This window comes from Grampus griseus (assembly GCF_964374135.1).
Source record: "Grampus griseus genome assembly, chromosome: 17".
NCBI lineage: Eukaryota > Metazoa > Chordata > Mammalia > Artiodactyla > Delphinidae > Grampus > Grampus griseus.
In genome coordinates this window covers 73,104,381-73,130,632 of record NC_139011.1, presented here as the reverse complement: position 1 = coordinate 73,130,632, position 26,252 = coordinate 73,104,381, and the positions used below count along the sequence as shown (strand labels likewise).

Below are 26,252 nucleotides of genomic sequence, written 5' to 3'. Positions count from 1 at the left end.
AAGGTATTGCTGCAGATATATACAACGCAAATCTTCACAGCTAATAATGACCCCATCAGTGTCTTTAAGACACTCTTAGTGGTTTTAAATCATGTTTCACACAGTGTATATAAGTCAGCCCAACACAGTTAGTGTTAATTACAGATAAGAGATATTAAAATCCTGCCATGACAATTGCTGCTACATCATCAATACGATTAACTATTGTCTGAAAAACACATAAATGCAGGTAAGACTAAAAGCTGTGTCACAAAAGGAAAAAGAAAAGAAATCCAATGGATCCACTAAGGTTATCAGAAAAGGACATGCAGGAATGTAACATCACATGTGATTTTTGTTTCTAAAAAAAAAATACACTAAAATGCCAGTGGACTATGGTTCATTCAAAACATCTTTAGTGTTCATTCCCAAAGATCTTGGTCTGCTCAGAAATTACTTCACAAGATCTATCCCAGCCATCTTTTGCAGCGTATGGGTAAACTGGTCCTCCTGTGGTGGTAGGGGCAGCCTTTCTGAAGCTTTAAGTATCTGCAAAGATAAGGGGAAATCTAAATTAAAGGACCAACTAGACATAGACTGCGAAACTGCTTCATTTTTACTCTACTTTTAAAAAACCCAGCAACAGAAGTAAATGCTTTTTTTTTTTGTATTGTTGTTGTTTTTAACAGCAACAGGGTAACAGAATGATTCACTACCTAGAGTAGTGCCTGGGGGCCCTACTACTATGAAAGTAGTTCCTACTGCTTTCATTGCAAAGCTAATGAAAATCAGAGGTTCTCTAGAGCATCTGAGAATTACAACTGAATTTAAAAATGTCAGTCTTTTGCGAAATACAAATTAAATTAAATTTCTCCCATCAATGTTTTCACTGTATTAAAACGAAATGCAATAGAGGGGGGGAAATCTAGTATGGCATTTGAAACACAAATATAGGAAGGATTTTCAAGGGGCAAGAGGATACTGAAGTTGCAGTTAAAATATATTACTTTAATAATCTTATATCAATTTTAATGTTATTGAAGATATAAGTGGTTGGTAAAAAAAGTATACACTATTTTAAAAGAAGTAAAATTCATTCCTGTCCAACTTTCAACAAATATTTTCTTATTCTGAACTCTAGTGTCTGATTTATTTTACTACCACAGCACTGGATCTATGTTACAATTAGAGTAAAAAAGGCGTTTGTGCACATAAAGGCCCAGCGAAATTCCCATATAATTTCTAAAGCTGGATTGCGATCCTTCCTTCCTCCCTCCCTCCCTTCCTTCCTTCCCTATGTATCTGTCTACATGTGTGCATACGTGTGTGTGTAACCAGAAATTCTTATGTAAGCAGAATTATTTGGCGCTAACGAGAAGGAACTGGAAATTATATGTATACTTTTGTACATCCAACAGAAATGAATGTTTGTCCACCAAAAGACATGTATAAGAATATTCACAGCCGCTTTCTTCATAACAGCCCCAAACTAGAAATAGCCCCTGCAGCCATAAACACAGAAGGGAATTTTTAAATGGAATATTACAGTAAATAGCAGTGATAAAACCAATAACTATAAATATCAAACTGGATGAAACTCACAGTCATAATGATGAGCAACAGAAACCAGTCACAAAAGAAGTGTATATATATGTGTGTGTGTTTACTTGAGGTTCTATTCAATCAAATTCAAAGACGGGCAGATCAATCTATGATGACACAGGTCAGAACAGTAGCTATCATTTGTGGGCGCGTTACTGGGGGAGGGGAGAGGGAGAGACCTCCAGGGGCTGGAAGAACTCTGCGTAGTGGGTACAAGAATGTATCACACGTACAAGTCCATCAAACTGTACCCTCAACATGTGAGCACCTCCCTGTGTGTAAATTACACCTCAACAGAGAGAGTTTTAAAAGATGGGTTTGACCTTAGGTTCTCTTAGAATTCAACTGTTAGCTGGATTGTGAGGAATAAGCATTTCTGTAACCTGTGCAATCAAAAATCCTGGAGACCATGGGAACTTATTCAAAGAATAACAAGGCAAACAACGTAAAAGCTCAGCTACAATTCTGAATGACTCAAATTATGCCCCTACATATTTGAAGAAGTCTCCACTCAGAGGTAGTCCACCAAGTTGCAAACCCAGCGTCTCCAAATTCAGGCCAGTGGTCTCTGCTACCCTCTGTTCCTCCCGCCTTCTGTATCTCCATTAAGGTTCCATCATTCATCCATTCAAGCCAGAAGCACAGGAATCAAGCTCGACTCTTCCCCCTCAACCAGCCCCTCTCCCACCAAATTACCTCCACCGCCAGGGTCCGTGAAATCCGTCCCTGCTCTGCGTCCCTGCCACCAGTTCCAGGTCCCACCACTTCTGCTTAGATGAACACATCTGCCCCCTGACTGGTCTCCACCTCCCCACAGGACCTCCTCTGTTCAAATCTGGATCTGATCACACGACTCCCCGGCTTGGAATTTTTCTGCTGCTTCCCTGCACTTTCAGGCCCACGTTCAAATTCGCAAACATCGTTTACGGGATCCTCCGAGAAGCGCCGCCTGCCCGTCCACACTGTCTACTTACACCTGTACCTGGCACACCACCTTGGACTTTGTGCTGCAAGCACTTGCCGTGCCCACCCCCGACGTGCCAGCTCCTTCACTTCCAGCAGCTCCTCAAGGCTCCGCTCCAGCACGACCACACGTGGGAGGCCTTGCCTCACGCTTACACTCCGGGCCCCAAAGTCGGGTTAGTTCCCCCTCCTCTGGGTGCTGCCACTCTGAGAAGTTAATGACGCCGTCTTGGTTGCTATCCCCAGCTGTACACCCACAGGATGGGATTATCACAGCGATAAGTATGTTACTATGAACTTTAATACGCAATATTAAGATCGTATAACCTAGTCGTAGAAAGATCGGGGAAGGCAAAGTAATCATCAGTTAGATTCCGAGGGCCAGGAAAAACCGATACCCAGCATTTTGCAGAGGGCCTCAGTTTGCGTTTTCCACTGAATAAGGAATTTTAAAGATTGAAAGGTAGTAAGGAAATGGGTCCCACGATTGTTTCCTCAGTTCCTGCATCACATAATTCAACACTGTTGCAAAAGCAGTCACCTTATTGTACAAAATAGAGACCGATGTATGAATATTATTCTTTTGTAAGACTGAATAATTTAAAAAATGTAATATAAAGTAAGACTAAGAATAGGAGATAAGCAAACCCAGTGCAATCATTACAAATAATTATTGCTGACTCTCCGCCTCACATCCTCTTTGGTGAAGGTCAAACTACAGCCGTGCAGTGCATCACTCAAATTTTTATGACACCAGAATGTAAGACAAATGCATTACAACTGACAGGTTACAACTCCTTGATCAGGGCTCTCAGAATTTAGCTTCTCTTGATCCAGCTCAGAGATCAGGCTAATTAATTACTAAACAACAAGAGCCTCGGCCACCATGTACTGGGAGCTCATATGTGTCAGGAAACATGCATATGAACCCAATCTTCATTTTCATTCACTTCAGCTGTTACACATCTCATCAAAAAAGGCACCTTATTCCAGCCCCCCAACCACTTAGTATTTTGTATTTATGTTCCAAGGAAATTCTTGGACTTCATTTATAAGACACCAAAGTAGAAGCACAGAACTTTTTGGTCAGAAAATATTATTACGTTTCCTACCTTCATTCAAGTCAGGTAAATATTAAAAAATATCAACTATAACTAGAAAAGAGTCAGTGTTGCAGAAACTCGTTATTTTTAGGAATACTTATGAAACAATTTTCTTGAGAGGAATGGACAGTAATCAAAATGCAAATTCAGTAACCTGCCCTGCATCCTCAGGTTAGAAACGAGGCACTCTGTGAAGCATTGCTCAACAACGAAGAGGAAAGTACAGAAGCAGGGCAGAAACATCGACCTTCCCTGCTCTGTGCATCTTTCCTAAACACAAAATACACTCATATGCCCAGCAGTCATCTTGTAAAAGATCAACTTCTCCATGGATTTCTTTTCTCACTCATATCACAATACCAACAATGCAGCTCCTTTAGTATTCGTATATATTTTAAATGTACAACACGCCACAACTATCAAAATCTACAACATCCCAACTATTAAATAAGCAAATATGAGCTGTGGTGTAACTAAAAACACTCTGATTAGAAAAGGTTGTTTTCCTCTTGAAATTTAGTATTTCACTAAATTTTGGAAGGCACAATTATTTCTACCAAAATCAGTAATACGAATGTACATCATTGCTATAGAATTCACATTAAGCATCATGTGAAAAACGTGAGTAAAAATTGAACCAATAAAGGACACAGAAAGAAAACAATGGAAATAAAACAGAGAGACAAGAAGAAATACATTTGGGAAAGAGGTGTTGGAAAATCCTCTCCTAATGAAACATTTTTTTCCCACTTTGAAAGCAAGAGGTTTCTATGTTAATTTCCGACTGCAGGTATGGTTAATGTCATCTCTGAAACGCATCTGAAAGCACAGGCCTTGGTTGAACTCATTGATGATGAGTTTAAACTCACTGATGATGAAAGGGACATACGGGGGAAGGGAGGAAAAAGCAGAGGGTGTAACACAGTGGGCTGGCAGGAAGGACTGCCTGGGTCACGCAGGGCACAAGGGTGCTCTCGGGGAAGACGGGGGAGGAGGAGGGCCAATGTCACTAATTTAAACACTATTAATCTTTTATCTGAAGGCAAGTCTGATTCCACATCCTCCATCAGATAGCCTGTCAATCAGAACAAAAGGAAAAAAAAAAAAGCCTAACTTCCACTACTAGCACCATCTATAATGGAAGCCTACCTAACTTCCACTACTAGCACCATCTATAATGGCAACAATCATACAGTACTTTGATCATGAGTACTCCTCAAAGTCTAGCTCAACAAATATGTACTAGACTCAGTCTGATGTCTATTTCCCATTACTTTGGCTCAACTGACGAAAACACGGAACAGTTTCTTTTTAAATTTAGGTATAATTAATCCTCCTCTCTCAGGAATTCTACTCTTCATAGAATTATTCCAACTAGTGTATCAGCAGCATCTTTTAAACAAAAAAGGAAAAAGCGATACATATGACAAAATCCATACCTGGTGGTACTTCTCGCTGTTCCTCCGCATGGGGCACGTGCACCTCTAAAATAAATAAATCATAAATCATAAAACACTGAATTACAGATTGCTGACCAGTATTTAAAATACAGACCACTGATCTTTAAGTTACAGTGATCATTTTTACAGACTTTTTTGGGTGTTCAACTGCAATTATCATAAAACATTAGGTTTTTCCACCATCCCAACACAGAAAAATTAGCTATAACTTTGTAAAATGTTGTATATTTCTCAACTGTCCTGAACTACAGGCTTTAAAACATTATCTGCCTAACTGACTGACCTCAAAACTCAGTCTGGCAAAGGAGATATGAACTAAAACCTAAGTTTTCACCACAATTTTGCATCAGACTTGACAAGAAAGCTGAAGAAAGACATTTAAAGCATCTCATTTCTTCTTAATGGCACAAAAAATCAAATTGAAACCGAATCTTAAAAATATATCACTATCTTTAATAAACTTGTTTTTGAAAAATAATACTCAAGGTTAACATATTCTAAAACTAGCCAGAAATGTGGATATGAAGGTTAACATCTAGTCTTTTTCCTTGGCTACTTCAACCTACTTACAACTAAAGAAACTGTAAGCCTCCCCACTCAACAGTATAATGATATACTGACTTGATTCACTCTATAAAATTACATCACATATTTACATCTTCATCCCTACCAACCCCTGTAACATTACCGTAATCGAGAGGTAAGACTGTATCTGCTTTCCCTTTGCTCAAGATTTTTAACAGGCTTTGGTCAAAAGGAGGAATTTTTATTAGCATTTTCTAAAACTCAAAATATTTATGCAGCTATTTTAATCATTTTTCTTCTTGCATTACTTTGCTTCTAATTTTAAGAATGATACATGCTCAAAACAGTTGGAAATATTTTAGATAAAAGTAAAAAGGAAACAGAAAACTATCACACATATTCTCCCTGACCCCTGTTAAGCTTCTGGAAGAGTTCCTTCTCCTAGTGGCAGCACCATGAATGTTCACTAGCTTTCGGTGTTGTGACTGGCTTGTTCACGGTTTGCCTATTTATTTGGTTCTTAATAATCTAGAGACATGTTAGCACTTTACCAACTTGACCAATATTTTTCTCAGAACTTCTTTTACTTTTGTCATTTTAGGTATATTTGAAAAACTTGTATGCATCGTAAAGTATTAACCACATCCGTTGTTATTTTCATCCCTGATGTTATACTGAGAGACATTATTACTGTGATAAATTTTCATCCAAATTTGTTCTGAGAAAATGTACATTTAACAAACTTATCTGAAATGTATTTTGGTAATGATATAACAAGATTTTTTAAAAGAAATAATTCGTTATATTAGCACAACCTGAAAGTATTGCCTATTGATAGAGCCTACTTTGCCTTACTCCAGGACTTTGTAAACCCACTTCAGTATGGCTTTGACCCCCATCAATCTACTCAAATAGCTTTTGCTGAGATCACCGACATTCTCCACATTGCCAAATGCGATCGATGCTTTGCAAGTCCTGAAATTCCAGTGGCAGTAGCACAGAACATACTCTCCCTTCCTTCTGCTCTTTCCCATCCTTCCCTGCTGGTTTTCTCACTGGCTATGCATGCTCCCTCAAACGTCACAATGTTGGGATTCCTTAGAGCTCAGTTCTGGAACTGCTGGTCTACTCCCTCTGCACTCACCTCCAAAATGATCTATTTCCATGGAATTGGCGCCATCTCCATGGGGATGGCTCCAAGCATTCACATCCATCTCAGATCTCACCCATCGAGCTCAGATTGGCATATCCGACTCCCTGCTTGACGCCTCCACCTGGGCATCTCACCCATCGGGCTCAGATTGGCATATCCGACTCCCTACTTGACGCCTCCACCTGGGCATCTCACCCATCTAGCTCAGATTGGCATATCCAACTCCCTACTTGACGCCTCCACCTGGGCATCTCACCCATCGGGCTCAGATTGGCATATCCAATCCCTACTTGACGCCTCCACCTGGGCATCTCACCCATCGAGCTCAGATTGGCATATCCGACTCCCTACGTGACGCCTCCACCTGGGCATCTCACCCATCGAGCTCAGATTGGCATATCCGACTCCCTACTTGACGCCTCCACCTGGGCATCTCACATAATTCCTGAACATAAAATACCTAATATGGAATCTTTGATTTTCTTCCCTAAACCAGGAAAGAAAATCATTTCTTCTCAGTAAACAGCCCTAACATCCAACAGTTATTCAAAGCAAACCAAAGGCCCCTTTATTCCTCTTTACTTCACCACCATCAGGAAGTTCCATCAGCTGTAATTCTAAAATACATTTCAAGTTTAAAACTTGCCCCTCCATTTCCACTTCATGGTCTTCCTCCAGGCCACCATGATCCCTTCTCTGGATTAGGACTCAATAATTTCCTAACAGGGTGGCCCCTGCTTCCCTTCTCGCTCCATCCAATCCATTCTCTAAGAGTACAAGTAATCTTTCAAAACATAAATCAGATTATGTCATATCTCACAAGTATTTCCATAGATTCTGACTGTACTCAGAAAAAAATCCAAATTCCTTACTAGGTCCTCCAAGGCCCCAAATGATCTGTCCCATCTCTTTACTGCTTAAGCCAATTCAAATTCAGTTTTCTGTTACCTGCAGCAGAAAGTAACCTTACTGACACAGAAGGGTTTAAGCACAGGACTGACATAGCCAGATGTGTACTTCTGAAGAGCTCATCCTAGCGACACTGTGAAAGATGGATTTGAAGGCGACAAGCGTGGAGTTAAGAAGACTAGCTAGCAGGCTACAGCCATTGTCCAGGAAGTTGATGAGGGGCTGAACTAGATTACCAGAGCTTCAGAGGAAAGAATAAATTTGAGAAATGTTTAAGGAGACTATTCAACAGGACTTGGGATTAGCTATAGAGAGACGAGGAGAGGACACAACACCCACATTTCTGGTTTGGGAACCCGAGGACTTATTGATGCAACCAGCCAAGATGAGGGAAGACAAGGGAAGAGAAGTTTGGTGGGCGAGTGACGATGACAAGTCTCCTCTCGCTGTGCACTCAAGTGCCGCAGGAACATAGAAGCTGCGGGCTGGGCCAGAGGCGCACAATCCAGAGCCCCACTGCCCAGCAGAAGGAATTCCCTGAGCAGCCTCTGTTACGCCCTCTACTGGCTGATCAAAAGGTTAGGAAAAAACTGTATTTTTTTTTTCAGTTCATCCCTAATGCTTTTAACGTTTTTATTGGAGTATAATTTCTTTACAACGGTGTGTTAGTTCCTGCTTTAAAACAAAGTGAATCATCTATACATATACATACATCCCCATATCTCCTCCCTCTTGCGTCTCCCTCCCACCCTCCCTAGCTCACCCCTCTAGGTGGTCACAAAGCACCGAGCTGATCTCCCTGTGCTATGCGGCTGCTTCCCACTAGCTATCTATTTTACATTTGGTAGTGTATATATGTCCATGCCACTCTTTGTCCCAGCTTACCCTTCCCCCTCCCCATGTCCTCAAGTCCATTCTCTATGTCTGTATTCCTGTCCTGCCCATAGGTTCTTCAGAACCTTTTTTTTTTTAGATTCCATAAATATGTGTTAGCATACGATATTTGTTTTGCTCTTTCTGACTTACTTCACTTCGTATGACAGACTCTAGGTCCATCCACCTCACTACAAATAACTCAGTTTCGTTTCTTTTTATGGCTGAGTAATATTCCATTGTATATATGTGCCACATCTTCTTTATCCATTCATCTGTCGATGGACACTTAGGTTGCTTCCATGTCCTGGCTATTGCAAATAGAGCTGCAGTGAACATTGTGGTACATGACTCTTTTTGAATTATGGTTTTCTCAGGGTATATGCCCAGTAGTAGGATTGCTGAGTCGTATGGTAGTCCTACTTAGTTTTTTAAGGAACCTCCATAGTGTTCTCCATAGTGGATGTATCAATTTACATTCCCACCAACAGTGCAAGAGGGATCCCTTTTCTCCACACCCTCTCCAGCATTTATTGTTTGTAGATTTTTTTTTTTTTTTTGCGGTACGCGGGCCTCTCTCACTGTTGTGGCCTCTCCCGTTGTGGAGCACAGGCTCCAGACGCGCAGGCTCAGTGGCCATGGCTCACGGGCCCAGCCACTCCACGGCATGTGGGATCTTCCCGGACCGGGGCACGAACCCGTGTTCCCTGCATCAGCAGGCGGACTCTCAACCACTGCGCCACCAGGGAAGCCCTATTGTTTGTAGATTTTTTGATGATAGCCATTCTGACTGGTGTGAGGTGATATCTCATTGTAGTTTTGATTTGCATTTCTCTAATGATTAGTGATGTTGAGCATCCTTTCATGTGTTTGTTGGCAATCTGTATATTTTCTTTGGAGAAATATCTGTTTAGGTCTTCTACCCATTTTTGGATTGGGTTGTTTGTTTTTTTGATATTGAGCTGCATGAGCTGCTTATATATTTGGGGGATTAATCCTTTGTCAGTTGCTTCATTTGCAAATATTTTCTCCCATTCAGAGGGTTGTCTTTTCGTCTTGTTTATGGCTTCCTTTGCTGTGCAAAAGCATTTAAGTTTCATTTGGTCCCATTTGTTTATTTTTGTTTTTAGTTCCATTTCTCTAGGAGGTGGGTCAAAAAGGATCTTGCTGTGATTTATGTCAGAGTATTCTGCCTATATTTTCCTCTAAGAGTTTTATAGTGTCTGGCCTTACATTTAGGTCTTTAATCCATTTTGAGTTTATTTTTGTGTATGGTGTTAGGGAGTGTTTTAATTTCATTCTTTTTTTTTTTTTTTTTGTGGTACGCGGGCCTCTCACTGTTGTGGCCTCTCCTGTTGCAGAGCACAGGCTCTGGACATGCAGGCTCAGCAGCCATGGCTCACGGGCCCAGCCACTCCACGGCATGTGGGATCTTCCTGGACCAGAGCACGAACCCGTGTCCCCTGCATCGGCAGGCGGACTCTCAACCACTGCGCCACCAGGGAAGCCCTAATTTCATTCTTTTACATGTAGCTGTCCAGTTTTCCCAGCACCACTTACTGAACAGGCTGTCTTTTCTCCACTGTATATTCTTGCCTCCTTTATCAATCATAAGGTGACCATATGTGCGTGGGTTTATCTCCGGGCTTTCTATCCTGTTCCACTGACCTATATTTCTGTTTTTGTGCCAGTACCATACTGTCTTGATTACTATAGCTTTGTAGTATAGTCTGAAGTTAGGGAACCTGATTCCTCCAGCTCTGTTTTTCTTTCTCAAGATTGCTTTGGCTATTCGGTGTCTTTTGTGTTTCCATACAAATTGTGAAGTTTTTTGTTCTAGTTCTCTGAAAAATGCCATTGGTAGTTTGATAGGGATTGCATTGAATCTGTAGATTGCTTTGGGTAGTATAGTCATTTTCACAATGTTGATTATTCCAATCCATGAACATGGTATATCTCTCCATCTGTTTGTATCATCTTTAATTTCTTTCATCAGTGTCTTATAGTTTTCTGCATATAGGTCTTTTGTCTCCTTAGGTAGGTTTATTCCTAAGTATTTTATTCTTTTTGTTGCAATGGAAAATGGGAGTGTTTCCTTAATCTCTCTTTCAGATTTTTCACCATTAGTGTATAGGAATGAAAGAGATTTCTGTGCATTAATTCTGTATCCTGCTACCTTACCAAACTAATTGATTAGCTCTAGTCATTTTCTGGTAGCATCTTTAGATTCTCTATGTATGGTATCATGTCATCTGCAAACAGTGACAGCTTTACTTGTTATTTTCCCATTTGGATTCCTTTTATTTCTTTTTCTTCTCTGATTGCTGTGGCTAAAACTTCCAAAACTATGTTGAATAATAGCGGTGAGAGTAGACAACCTTGTCTTATTCCTGATCTTAGAGGAAATGGTTTCACAAAAACTGTATTTCTAATACAAAAAAAGGCAAAGCCAAGTTGCATATTGTGAGGTTAGTTCTTTTACATAAAACAATATATGTGGGTTGGGTTGGATGAAGTTCTTTCTAGGGATTCTGAGTTTCCATTTTCTAATTCTAATTGAATAAAAAAACAGACTCAGTTATATTTTCCATAGAGAACTGAGTAATAGGAGGTGGGAGAAAACCTGAGTGCCATCCAGCCTGCTCCAAGGATGATCAGCTTAGACAGAGCGGCCCACAGCTCCTGTGCTGGGGTCTCTCCCAGCAGCAAAGTGGACAATGAGGGAAGTTCTAGCATCCCCTCTCCTCCTCTCCCCTTCCCCCTCCCCATCTTCTCCAATTCAGTTGACTGTACTTTGTCTAACCAAGCTCAGAAGCAGTAACATTTAATCTGAAAACTGACAATCAGTGGATCATAAATGAATTCTAAGATTAATCTCATGAGCAAAATTCCCCATGACATGTTCCTTGTGAGCACACAGACTCCAGGGTCAACTGCCGGCCCCAATGCTGGATTGAAGACCAGCCCGGCCACTCTAGCTGGAACCCGGGCAGCCACCTGACCTCACCTCAGGCTCTCAGCCCTTCATTTGTAAAGTAAGTACAATGCTATTTGCCCAGGTTCCTCTTCAGTGCCTATGGTGAGAAACAATGGAAACAGTATATGGGAACGAGCTTTGCAAACTGTTATGAACTTCAGAAATCTAAGTCGTGTCGAAGCATGACTATGTAACATATGTAACAGGTTTTATTTTTCTGAAACAAATCCTTCAGGTTCAAAAAAAGGTTTTACCAGCTGAGTAACAATGTAAAGGACGCAATTATGAACACTGTGGTTCATGTCTCTTTTTGAATTATGGTTTTCTCAGGGTATATGCCCAGTAGTGGGACTGCTGGGTCATACGGTAGTTCTATTTTTAGTTTTTTAAGGAACCTCCATACTGTTTTCCATAGTGGCTGTATCAATTTACACTCCTACCATTTCAACCCCCCTCTGCCTAGGGATAACTCCTTCTCACAAGACCACCTCCTCCTATTTAGGGTGGCCCTCCTCACCCTAACAAGTTACTTTCTACTACACGATCCTGGTTTTATCTCCATCACTGCACTTCTCATAATCTTTAATGACTTCATCATCTCTTTGGCCACTAGAGTTCCAGCTGCAGTGAAAACAGAATTCCAACTCTCTTATGCACTCTTGCCCTCCTAGCCCCTGAGCACTGTAAAGACAGCAAATAGTGAGGTGTAATAAGTGCTTGTTGAAGAAATGAACATCATTTTAATATAAAAAGTGAAATCATGTCTATAAAATTAACTTACCTTCTAAAATTGTGTTTGAGTCATCTACAGCATTATCTAAAAAAAAGCAAACATGTCTTACATTAACTCATCTTCACTAGGTCCTTAAATGAACATTTCCACTCAGACCTAAATTTGGCTCTTTTTAGATTGGGGCTTCTTATAGAGACACTCACTAGAATATCAACTTTAATTTCTAAATTATATTCAAAGAATACATCAATCGGCTGGCATTATCCCTGCTGACATAAAACTTACACCACAAACAGGGAATAAACATATCAACATGATCCAATGACTTCCTTGGTGACTTGAGAATGTCTTGTATTTCTGACTAAATCTATCTTTTTATTTCACATCTTTTTTGGAGTATAAATGCTTTACAATGTTGTGTTAGTTTCTGCTGTATAACAAAGTGAATCAGTTATATGTATACATATATCCCCATATCCCCTCCCTCGTGAGCCTCCGTCCCACATTCCCTATCCCACCCCTCTAGGTGGTCCCCAAGCATTGAGTTGATCTCCCTGTGCTATGGAGCCTTTGTTCCACAAGCTATATTCATTTTCACAAATACAAGGGGAGCTGACTTGCAGGAAACATCTGCTTAGACAAATACCTTACCTGAATTTTCTGTCCCTTCATTTTCCGATGGCTCAAACGCTGCAAAGTACACAGAAAAATAATCCTTGAGCACTGTGTCACTCCCATTAAAACACAACATTTGCGGTATGGTTCAATGTCTAATTTATCTTTGAACCTCTGGGTCTCAGTCACTGGGAAGCGGCAGGTTACAGAGTAGAGCCAGGAAGAGTTTGGTCTGGAGTAAAACAGGCCTGGTATTCAAATTGCAGGGCAGCCACTTTTAGCCAGAGGAGCAATTATATATGCCTCCTTCTTGTAAAATGGGGAAAATTAAAGTTCCTCCCCAGTCACTGTTTACCTGGATCCAGTAATTTGTTTACCCCAGGGTGACACTGAATTTCATTTTCTTATTTGCTTCGTGACTGTAGTGGAGGCTCCGAGTTACCCGTGGCTCAACCCGCTTTTCACTCTGGGTCCAAGTTTTTACCAGGCAGATTCTCTACTTTGCTTAGGGAGCAATGCTCGGATCTTTCACCTGGGGCAAATGGCCTGCCTCCAGTCCCTGAGAGAGAGAGAGGGTTCTGCGGCAGGTCTTAATCCACTACTTTAACCACGGTCCAGGCTCATCTCTCTCTGCTCCGCTGCAAAGGAGGCCCTTGTCTCGGCTGCCGTCTCCCCTCATGCCTGGCTGGTTCACTGCTTTCCTAGTCAACCTGATCCCTATTTTTCCATCTTCCAAAATGCCTGAAAATTTCTGCTACCCTAAGAGCAAACTGTGTTTTTTTTCTAGCATGGTTACAAATATATTCTTCTTGTTCATTTAATAAAGAAAAAAATTTGAACACCTACTGTGTTTCAGATATTATTACTAGTGCTCGGGTAGAGCAAGGTATAATTTTTAACAGATCATTTTCTATCCTTTTGGTGGCATTTGGAAGACAAAGGAGCAGTGAATGCTTGCCCACTCTGTCACCCTGAACGGTGCCTGCATTTAATATGCTCAAGTCTATCAGCTGAAAAACAAATAAACAAGTCTTTTCTTTTTGTTGTTACTTTAATTTTATTCATTTATTATGTCCTTTATTTTTTATTGAAGTATAGTTGATTTACAGTGTTTCAGATGGATAGCAAAGTGATTCAGTTATACGTGTGTGTGTGTATTCTTTCTCAGATTCTTCTCCATCATAGGTTCTCCCTGTCCTCTCCTTCCTCCATTTCACAATCTAATTTCTTCAGAGTCATTTGCACATGCTGTCTCCTCACTTCCTCTCCTCAACCCACTCCAGTCTGTCTTCCGGCCCTGATAACATCCCTGAAAATGCTCCCCTAAGACCTCCCACGAGCACTCATTTAACCCAATGGACACTTCCTGCCTTTACTGTATCAGGTCTCCTAGCAGCTCCTTGTCCTTGGACTCCAATGTGACCATACTCTCCTTTGAGTCTTTCCTTTCTCCTTCTCAACCTTCATCACATCACCTTTTTCTTACCAGGCATTAAATGTTGCTTTTTGTCAAAGTCCAGCCATAGATCCTCCTCTATTCCTGCTCTCTCCTCTCTCCTTAAATGATCTCAGCCTTTGGCTTCAATCACAATGCACATTCTGATGATTCTCAAACTCAACTACGAATAGACTTCTGAGATCCAAACACCATCCATCGGCTAACTTGGTATCTCCCCTTGGATGGCTCAACAGGCACTATCAGGGTGTATCGATTGTACTTGTGACCTTCTGGCCCCAAGCCTGTTTTCCAGTCTCACCGTTTGAGGAAAAAGCACCCCATCCACCGGGTGCATAAGCACAACAGTGGATGTGGTTCCCGACACCTTGCTCTCTCTCCCCAGCTACACTTGCACATCCATCCCCACCAACTTTATCTTCTACTTCTCCCCTTTGTCCACTTCCATTCACCTTCACTGCCACCACCCTGGTTTAAACCACTATCATCTCTGTCCAACTTCTGTCCACTGCAAACAGTTCTTGCCAAGGTTACCGGTGAGGCCTCCATAGCCCGAGATCCAAGGCAGGTCTTCAGTGCTCACTTGGGTGGGCTGAACACCCCTTTCTTAAAACTCATCTCCTCTGATGCCTCGTTTGGCAGAGATGTGACTCAGTGAACATCAAGTTTGGATAACTGCAGTAACCTAACTGGTCTCCCCACATCTACAATTTTTTTTTTTTTTTTTTTTTTAAGCCACGTGGCACAGCTTGTGTAATTCTTAGCTTCCCTGCAGTGGAAGTGTGGAATCCTAACCATTGTACCACCAAGCAATTCCCTCCCCACATCTACTCTTGTCTCTCCAATCTATTTGCTACGTTTTAGACAGATCAATCCTTACAAAATGCACTGCCCTAGAACAGTGTTCCAAGGTGGAGATGAACGCCCTTGACCTCTGGACCCAGACCATCTCACAATCTCAGCCCCAGTCTCTCTTATGCTCAGCACTCCAGACACATCTTCCCATCAGCAGCTTCATTCTACGTTCCAGCATCCTTTCCCCTGGCCTTGTCAATTGTTCTACTCTTCAGCTCATACTTCAGCCTTCCCTGGTCCACAAACTAGGTAGGGCCACTTTATACTCTTGTTGTACACTATGCTCATTCTTACCAGTACTTAATGTAATTGTAACTGAATACTAAACTAAAATGATTGGTATAATTTCTACCCCGCTGCTAAAATACACAGTCCATGAGAATATGAGCCATGTGTGTTCTTCACTGGAACTGCCCCAGTGTCCTACATTTTGGACACAGGCTACATGATACATATGTAGTATAGGTAGTGTATGAATAAACAAATCAATTAGATGGTTAAGACTGCACTGTCATTTGCCAGGTGTTTCCAATGTAGGCTTAATGCTTTCCAGGACATTTTTTATGTGGAAAGCTGGTTCCCTCTACAGCCTTAACAAGCTTTATGTTTTCCAGGTCCTAGAATTTGGAACGTTTAATACAGAATATATTCTGTTCTCCGACTGAAAAACGGTTTTCTTTTCACCCGACTTACAGCTTTATATGTGTGTGTGTGTGTGTCTGTGTGTCTGTGTGTGTGTGTGTATAATACATATATATTTGGTCACTTGGTTTCCCTATCTGGGTTCCTGAACTGCACAATGGTATCTTTTCAGCACATAATGAAGAATCCTTTGTTCTCTTAGATCTATTTGATTTGAAAAAGTTTATGTTCTATAACAAGGTAATTCAAAGTATCTCATCAAAACCTGATGACCCCTCAGGTCATATTTTTACCCTGTTAACATTTTAAATTATATTTATTATGAAATTCTTCCTATGAAAATATCTTTACTTTCACAACATCTTTTTTAGCATTTTATCTAATTTACACTTCTTGCAAATTTGATTTTAAAATTCTCTAGATCTAGTCTGCAACTTGCATTCCAAACATGTTCTTTCCAGCATATTTAGAAAAGCACCACAGTGACTGGCAGAAATTAGAAAACTATCTCAAATCCCACATCTACATGCAACTTCTAAATTCCAAATTCCTATCTTCTCCTTCAAATTCAAAATTGAAAAAAAAAATCTAAATTCAATTGTAGTGGCCAAGTTATAAAAAAAATATATTAGTCCCTAGAGACAGACTGCAGGATTCTTCCAATGGGATCCTTCATATCCCATTAGGAACAGCCACTGTGGATGGTGCTCTTGGTAGGGTCTAAAATTTTAAAATCACATGATTAATAACTCAGCATCTTAGATCTACATGCAGCCCTTCCTAATTTTCTTCACTTGAGATTCACCAACTGACATGAGACCACAAATGTTTTGGAAGTAGAGACTCTATATTATTCGTAACTGAATGTCAAGCACTAAAACCATCCAGCACGTAGGAAGTCCTCCATATCTGACTCAAGCACTACACATTGGTTCATCCTTCTTGTGTCACAGACAGTTATACCCAAAGGGCTTCTTTCCTTCTACAGAGTCATCTTTGAAGATATAAGAATGAAAACGATCCACCATTGGTATTTTATCATTTCTTAGTCATGTGGACTTATGCAAAATTACTTACATTCTCTGAACCCTACTTCTTTCATCTGGGAAGTAGTGAAAACATAATCTACTTCACGGAGTTTAATAAAACAGCATGAGAAGTGCTGGGACAACAAGAGGAGCTAAAACTGTCTAAATCAGAATCTGATGCCAGAACTGTTTTCTTTATGCTGAAGAAAGCCCGGAATGAAGTTCTGCTCCACCTTTCTCCATGCTGGCAGATCAGTCATCTTCATTTAACTAAAGTTAATCTGCAGAAGCAGCTAGAGTAGTTAAACTCTGACTAAAGTAGTCTTTCAAGCATGGGACTTATTTTTCATTAAAAGAGAGCTATGATTATAAAGTAATGAGATGTGTTTTCTTGAATAATTTGTAACCACTTCCTAAGGCACCTTGCAAAGAATTTAAGAAACAATTTAGGCAATGGCAGAACCACTGGAATAAGTAGACAATCTCCCCAAGTAAACTCTTTGAGAATTACCCATTCATTTGGATCTTTTAAGTTATGGTATAATATTTATAGCTAAAATACTACTCTCCATACTTCACAAACTCTGAGTAGATTTTAAAACAAGCAGGTAACTTAAGGTCAAGAAGCATTTTCAGACCTTGCTCATCATACTCTTGGTAGGTGATGTCATCTGCAAAAAAGAGAGTAAAACCAAAATAAGTATCAGTTGTTTAATAAGTATTGCTTATTACAATATTACTTGAGTCATTCTGTGTAATTGCTTAGCTAAAAAACACAACTTAATCTCAAATACAGAATTCTGTTCCTTTAAATATTAATGTTTGCACAATCAGTGAGAAATGCCTCTGGCCAAAAAACAAGAGGAAAGGGCAGGTAAATTATTTTCATAAAATTTCCTCAGATTGGCAGGGGGACCTTCAAGATGGCGGAGTAGGGCTTCCCTGGTGGCGCAGTGGTTGAGAGTCCGCCTGCTGATGCAGGGGACGCGGGTTCGTGCCCTGGTCTGGGAAGATCCCACATGCCGCAGAGCGGCTGAGCCCGTGAGCCATGGCCACTGAGCCTGCGCGTCCGGAGCCTGTACTCCGCAACGGGAGAGGCCACAACAGTGAGAGGGCTGCATACCGCAAAAAAAAAAGTCTACAAACAATAAATGCTGGAGAGGGTGTGGAGAAAAGGGAACCGTCTTGCACTGTTGGTGGGAATGTAAATTGATACAGCCACTACGGAGAACAGTATGGAGGTTCCTTAAAAAACTAAAAATAGAACTACCATACGACCCAGCAATCCCACTACTGGGCATATACCCTGAGAGAACCATAATTCAAAAAGAGTAATGTACCACAATGTTCATTGCAGTTCTATTTACAATAGCCAGGACATGGAAGCAACCTAAGTGTCCATTGACAGATGAATGGATAAAGAAGATGTGTCATATATATACAATGCAATATTACTCAGCCATAAAAAGAAACGAAATTGAGTTATTTGTAGTGAGGTGGATGGACCTAGAGACTGTCAAACAGAGTGAAGTAAGTCAGAAAGAGAAAAACAAATACCATATGCTAACACATATATATGGAACCTAAAAAAAAAAAAAGGTTCTGAAGAACCTATGGGCAGGACAGGAATACAGACATAGAGAATGGACTTGAGGACATGGGGAGGGGGAAGGGTAAGCTGGGACAAAGTGAGAGAGTGGCATGGACATATATACACTACCAAATATAAAATAGATAGCTAGTGGGAAGCAGCCGCATAGCACAGGGAGATCAGCTCGGTGCTTTGTGACCACCTAGAGGGGTGGGATAGGGAGGGTGGGAGAGAGACAGAAGAGGGAGGGGATATGGGGATATATGTATATGTATAGCTGATTCACTTTGTTATAAAGCAGAACCTAACACAGCACTGTAAAGGAATTACACTCCCATAAAGTCGTTAAAAAATAAAATAAAATAAAATAAAATAAAATAAAACTGAGGCATTGTTGTCAAAAACAAAAAAAATTCCTCAGATTGGCATAAAGCAAGACATTCAAAAGAAACATTAGGAATTAATATCCTCTTCTGTTGTGAGGTGGTGGTAGATGAGATGAAAACTGATATTCTTTGAATAATCTAATTTTGTTGCAAAGCAGAAAGTCTTGTATTAGGTGTTAAAATTATGACTTTCACCCATCAAAAGAAAAGTCACCAGGTTAACAGAGCATTGCAGCCATAGAGCTGGAAGTATGTTTAATAGCTAATGAAAACGTCCACACCTGCTTGTTGATACATTCTTCCAGCATCATCTACCACTGGTTCACTGGAATCTAAAAAGAAAAAACATACATTTTTGACAAACCTGAACAAACCAAACACACTGCTAGACACTATTCTAAAATATTTACAAATTAATTCTAAACCTCACAAATGTGTAAGATAGACAGTATTATCATTATTTAATAAAATTTAAGCTGAATAACATTCCATAATTTTCTCTCCAGTCACAAAGATAGGAAGGAGCAGGGTTTGTACCCAGTTTGGCTCCACTAAATCATACTGCCTCATTCATTTCCAAATATTCTTTCCAGTATCCTCTCTACAAAGATCAAAATCCCAACAGTGGTCTGAAAAACACATCCCCTTTTCCCCCATTTCTTCATGTAATATTAAACTATATTCAGAAATGTATATAATATATGGGCAGCCAAAACGGACTGAGTATTATAAAGAGATTTCTATGTTGTATCAGAGTGAATCATTAACCTTGGTTGAAAATGACCTTGGCCACTGCCTCAAACAGAAACATATATCACGAACCTGGATTTTCCTGTTCATATATTATGTCTTCCATATCCTGACTGTAGGCTGGTGAAGCTATAAATTAGGAATCAATTAGGAAATTACAAATATGTCTCAGAAAAGGATTACACAATTACATAAGCACAATTTCTAGTAAAGAGAGAAATCAAATCAAAATGATGCTCAAACTTACGTTCATTCATGAAACAAACAGGTACTAACTGTGCTAAATGCCAAATACAAAGGTAAATAAGAAAGTCTCCATCATCAGTGTAATTGAACCACAAAATCGTGGAGCTATATTCTCATTTAGCTTATGCAAATTCAACTATATTCACAAAACAAAAAGTGAGGCAGAGAGAGCAGTGCAGGGGAACCCTCCTCCCAGGCACCCAGCAGGCACTAGCCTGAGTGAGCCTGAGCGAGGACACACATCCCCAGCCCGTAACTTGGACTCAACACCTGAGTAGCCCCAGACTGCAATGTAATTCTAGTGTTTACAGATGCCTATTGTTGAAATAATATAGGTCCTAAATGCCAGCAAACAATATCCTGTGGTCCTTAAGCACAGAAAGAGGGATCTATTCCAACACTAGAAGAAAAACCGGCCAACAACACAGGCTTATGGGAAGATGGTGTGTCCATCTCCAGTGTGGTCATACCTTCTGGGGACACGTGACATGTGACAATACACAATTTTGACCATTCACTCACTTGCTAATTTAAGACTACAAAACATGCAATTATACAGTATCTTTTTTTTTCTTTTTTTTAATTAATTTTTATTGGAGTAGAGTTGATTTATAGTTCAGGTTCTTCCATAACATCTTATGAAAAAACCCAAACAAACTTTTTGGCCAACCCAATACAATGTTGTGTTAGTTTCTGCTGTACAGCAAAGTGAATCAGTTATACGTATACATTATGTCCACTCTTTTTTTTAGATTCTTTCCCCATATAGGTCATTACAGAGTATTGAGTAGAGTTCCCTGTGCTATACAGTAGGATCTTATTAGTTACTACTTTGTATAGAGTAGTGTATCTTTTGTTCTCTTACCTTTCTATTTTTTTCCTATTTTATTTATTTATTTATTTTTATTGACGTATAGCTGGTTTACAATGTTGTGTTAATTTCTGCTGTACAGCAAAGTGATTCAGTTATACATATATACATTCTTTTTTGTATTCTTTTCCACTATGGTTTATCACAGGATATTGAATATAGTTCCCTGTGCTCTACAGTAGGACCTTGTTCTTTATCCATCCTATATATACTAGTTTGCATCCGCTAATCCCAAACTCCCACATTATCTTTTGACCTAATAATCCCACTACTGGGAATTTATCCTCAGGAAGTAGACTTTCAAAAGCACAAAAACTATATTCATATGTGTGTGTGTGTGTGTGTGTGTGTGTGTGTGTGTGTGTGTGTATATGCACATACATACATACATATACACACACACATATATAAACCTGTGATATAATATGTATTATATAATAATTAACTATGTATTATGATATTTGATATAAAATATATTAAAATTAATAATGTTATCTCTTTCTTATGATGCTCTTTTATAGGAAAAGACTCATTCTAAGCAAAACATAATAGTATTAAATTAAAATCTCACCTGTCTCTTCTACATGGTAGCTATCTTCAGTTACTGAAAAAAATAACATTAAATAAATATTGTTACTTTCATAAAATGGTATGTTTATATATTGTATATGTATATTCTGAATGAATGTTTATCATTGATTTTATTTTGAAAGCAAATAACTATTAAAATAAAACATGAAAATATCAATTAAATGTCTGCTAAACACTTTATCTTTCACTAGAACTACGCTTAGAAACGTCTCACACATTCTCTTATATGATCCACTTAACAACCCCACGAGGTTGACAAATACTATAACGTGGGATAAAGAGGGAGAAAAATTTAGACAGAGTAACACCGTGGTGACAAAGCTATGTCCCCATCACATTCCACTGTGCTGTTCTATTTTCTAGACACTCCTGCCATTTTCTAGCGCAAAAGCACATTGTCTCCACACGAGAACACAAAGGAAGAACCCAGAGCCTTTATATGTTTGGGGAGCTAAAAGGTAAATGGGTTGATACCTTCACCCACATACCGCTGATGGCAAAGTGCTGCCACTCATGTGACCCTTGTTATTTAACAGCCACATGGAGTGTAAATAGTTTTAACTTCTGAAGACTTTTTTTTTTTAATTTATTTTTTGGCTGCATTGGATCTTTGTTGCTGCACGCGGGCTTCCCCTAGTTGCGGCGAGCAGGGGCTACTCTTCGCTGCGGTGAGCAGGCTACTCATTGCGGTGGCTTCTCTTGTTGCGGAGCACAGGCTCTAGGCATGCAGGTTTCAGTAGTTGTGGCTCGTGGGCTCAGTAGTTGTGCTCGTGGGCTCTAGAGCGCAGCCTCAGTAGTTGCGGCACACAGGCTTAGTTGCTTCACGGCACGCCGGATCCTCCCGGACCAGGGCTCGAACCCATGTCCCCTGCACTGGCAGGCGGATTCTTAACGACTGCACCACCAGGGAAGTCCTAATTTCTGAAGACTTTTAACAAGCAACTTTTATGTTCAAACTGAATCTATGTCCCAATTAAAAATTAGGTCAGAAAATAAGGTTTCTTCAGTTTATGAACTTTTTAGAAGTGTTTCTTCCTACTCCCAGTCTATAACTCCTAGCCTCAAAAATATCAAATGCCTTATGTTTCAGATTCTTTGAGGGTCTTAACTGAAATTTTTTGTGTAAGCAGCATCTAGGACACCAAAATTCTGAGCAACTGTCAATCTTCCTGAGCTATCCTGGCTGAAGATGGGAAACAGCAAGAGATTCCAGGGAATTGTGGAAATCATTTCATCAGCATTCGTACTCAGAACTTAGAAAAGTTTTTCCCACAGAAATCATGATATGCATGATAACTAAAGGCCTAAAGTTCAAAAGCTAGTCTGTAAATGCCTATTTTCTTTTCTTTTTTTTTTTTTTTTTTTTTGCGGTACGCGGGCCTCTCACTGTTGTGGCCTCTCCCGTTGTGGAGCACAGGCTCCGGGCGCGCAGGCTCGGCGGCCATGGCTCACGGGCCCAGCCACTCCGTGGCATGTGGGATCCTCCCGGACCAGGGCACGAACCCGCGTCCCCTGCATCGGCAGGCGGACTCTCAACCACTGAGCCACCAGGGAAGCCCTGTAAATGCCTATTTTCAATGCACAATCGAACTGGAATCAAACACAAGTTCAAAAGCATTTTGAACTTACATTTTCTCCCCCAAATTATGCATTATATACAATTCTGTAGGTTCGTATGGAAACCAAACCATCTCTTTTAACGTTATTTCTATGGAAAAGTGCATTTTCTCAACAACAGGCATCAATATAAGCTTTTGGAAATACATTCATTCATAAATTAGGAGCTGTTTGCTTCTCAAGTAGTTCCCCAATATATTAGATATTGTGAGAAGTAGACATACTTAACATTTCCATAATGTTTATGCTTTAAAATAGTCCTTGCGACCATTTACCAACTGCATCTTCTGAGGCTACCTGACCTCTCAATTCTTACGTGGCCGGGACGAGTCCTGTGTGTTCTGCCTGATTCCCGCTGGCTCTGAGCACAAGCCTTAACCCGTGCAGACACAGCAGAGCAGGAAGTGAGGGGAGGCCCAGGAGACAGGAAACAGCTGAACCATACCTGGGCTCAACACTGGCAGCAATTATGTATCCCCTGGAGAGCTTTTATAATCGTCCATTTTGGGGGCCCCATACCCCAAACACTCTGATTCACTTTGATCAGGGTGGGTCACCGGAATTCTTTTAAAAGCTCCCCGGGGGATACTAAAATGCAGCCAGGATCTGAAGTGGTGTGGTGGGATACCAGCCCATCTTAGTGGATCATGTTCATCAGAGGTTGTCTCTCTGAATCCACGACCCTATGGCACCAGACCTTCCTACCTTGACTAGCGCTGCGGATCCGATCTACCGCCTGTTTCTTACCATTCTGTCCGGCTCTCTGAACTCAACTTAGGCTGAGCTAACCCTTGAACCCTACCAGGCACCTCCAGTCTAGACCCTCGGCGGCCGGTGGTGCTGTGTTGTTACATGGGTCCTACAGACTCTGACGATTACTACACAGCGGGGTGCGTCATGTAACTGTTCACTTTGTGTTGGTGCCACGAACCACTCCCCCTGGTTTCAGCATAGGCTTGTTTTCCTGTATCACTCTTTAGAAATACAACATCCCTCTTAAATAAACAAGGTTCCCTTAGCACTCATTTTAAGTATAAAATGATATCATTTATATATTGTAAATAAAATGACAAAAATCAGTCAGAGTACAAAACTTGTGGCTTAAAACCACTAAGGTTTTAAAGGACTACTTTAAGAAAAGAGTACAGAGAATAGATACCACAAGAACAAAGCATGTGGACTTAACTCAGCAGGGCTCCAAATAATCATGGTAGCCTCACATTAAAGCAGAGCAGAGCAATAAGTATACGAATAAAAATTTTTCTATATGTCAGTAGTGAATAGCAGTAATTGACTTGCCTATTGCAAATAATACAAAGAAAACTACTCAACTGATATTTAAATAACCAGCATTTAATTTAAAATATTGATATACACAGATGTCAGCAAACTGTGGTCCATATGTAGTCTACATTGGGCCTGCCTCCTAACTTTCTAATTAAAATTTTACTGGAACACGGCTACACTTATCCAATTAGGCATCGTCCAGGGCTGCTTTTGCACCGTGGTAGCAGAGATGAGTAGCTGGGACAGAGGTTGCATGGTCCGCAAAGCCTAAGATATTGACCGGCCGGCCGTTCACAGAAAAAGTTTGCCAATGCCTAGGCTATGAACTGTATTCTACCCACTGTAGTAATAGAGTTTATTTTAGAACAAGAGCCTGTGATAGATTATCAAGGTCAGTATTTCATCAGTCGTTTGAATTTCTTACAACAAATGGTACTCTAGGAAGGAGAGTACAGTGAAAGTGCATGTGCTGGAGGATTTCACTTCCATCCTGTAAGAAATGTACGTATCCTCAGAACTCCCCTAACGTACTTGGAGTTAAAAAACTGGGATATCTATTTATTTTAGGGAAAAGACTGATTTTAACTGAAGTTTTCAACTTAAAAAAAAAAAAACTTTAGATAAAAGCTAAATATTGGTTTTAAAGGTGTTTAAGAAAACTTCAATAATCGTAATTACAAATTACCTATTGTGTTTTATTCTGAAACCAAAAAATTGTGTTCTACCTTCATGCACTGCTCCAGTCCCCACAGGTTGGTATCTGTCATCTGTATCACTTTCTGCAAAGATACCGTCTTCGGGCTGTAGCTCTCCTGCTGCTCCATCCTGTTCTTGGTGTAGGTCCTCTCCTTGAACAATGATAATGAACAAAGTGACACAGGTCTATAGCAAGGGCCCCAGGCAGCAGCCCACACAGACACAGACACCCCAACTGAAAGGCTGCCACATACCCACTTCAGCTGCTTGGCATGCCCCGCCCCTTTTCTGGGCCACTGCACATGCTGAAACTCTGTCCTCTCTCTGGCCAAGGGCTAGTGTACCCGAGGGGGTAACAGGTCTTCTCTCACTAGAACATAAACTCACCAAGGACAGGGACCTCACATATTTTGGTGACTAAGTATGCCCAGCCCCTGGGGCCATGACTAGCCATAGGAAGTTCTCAATACGTATTTAATAAGTGAATAAATGAATTCAGAATTCTTACTATATTTGCCTCTTCAGTTATCACTAGGTCAGAGGAAAGGTCACCTTGCAACCTTCCACTGAGAACTGACGTAAAATTCCACGTAACAATCTTAAGTAACTCTCTGCAAATATTCTATTACAAAGAACATCAGGCCACCAGCTAAACCGTATGCCCCGTCATCCACATTAGTTCAGCTGCATTATACTTTGCTTCTAAAGGTTCCTATGTTTAGCCTTTAAGTTATGCTAAGATGCTCATTTTCTCTTCTGAGACTTTCACGATACACTGAACCATTCTGCTTCTCTTGTGTAGACGTTGGACATGCTGCATGACTCCACTGCCACATGGGTTAGCTTGTCATCACGGTGTAAGACGTTCTCCCAGTAGTAACTTGCCATGGCCTCGAGCAGAGGATGCTCTGGATGTAGCCCTTAAACGAGAGAACTCAAGGGAACTAGACTCAGGTGTGCAGTGCAGTATTGCTCTAGGAGTGTGCGATCTGGAATATCTGACTCCAGATCCAGGTCTGTCCCTAGACCAGCTGTGTGACCCTGGGAGAGTTACTTAATGACTCTGTGCCTAAGATTTCTCTTCCATAAAAAAGAAACAATAAGAGTACCTACTCACAGCATTGTTGTGAGGACTGAAACACTTAGAAAAAAGCCTGGCCCATAATAAGTATTTAGGTTTTATTGTTGCTGTGCTGCTTCTGCTGTCGTTAATATTTTTACCATCATCATCCCAGTAATAACAATACTACTACTTCTACTGCTACGGAGCTATCCCCCACACACACTGCAGGACAGAGTCCTTGGTCACTTTACTTCTGGTGTGGCCCAGTGATGTTCTCAGGT

General features: G+C 40.5%; 1 protein-coding gene across 5 annotated transcripts in view; it reads right to left on the bottom strand.

Moving 5' to 3' along the window:
* ASPH (aspartate beta-hydroxylase) overlaps positions 1-26,252 on the bottom strand; it is a gene marked incomplete at its 3' end in the record, with an annotated part of 208,582 nt that overhangs the window by 113,730 nt on the left and 68,600 nt on the right. For 4 of the 5 annotated variants that reach the window (XM_082674443.1, XM_082674445.1, XM_082674444.1 and 1 more), the window contains 8 exons: positions 24,938-25,060; positions 21,289-21,321; positions 19,673-19,729; positions 19,132-19,182; positions 17,512-17,544; positions 12,929-12,967; positions 12,326-12,361; positions 5,087-5,131 (listed from right to left, as the gene is read on the bottom strand). In XM_082674443.1, coding sequence (XP_082530569.1) covers positions 5,087-5,131; positions 12,326-12,361; positions 12,929-12,967; positions 17,512-17,544; positions 19,132-19,182; positions 19,673-19,729; positions 21,289-21,321; positions 24,938-25,060 — 417 coding nt within the window. The remainder of the gene's footprint in view (positions 1-5,086; positions 5,132-12,325; positions 12,362-12,928; positions 12,968-17,511; positions 17,545-19,131; positions 19,183-19,672; positions 19,730-21,288; positions 21,322-24,937; positions 25,061-26,252) is intronic. The other variant, XM_082674449.1, reaches the window with a different exon arrangement.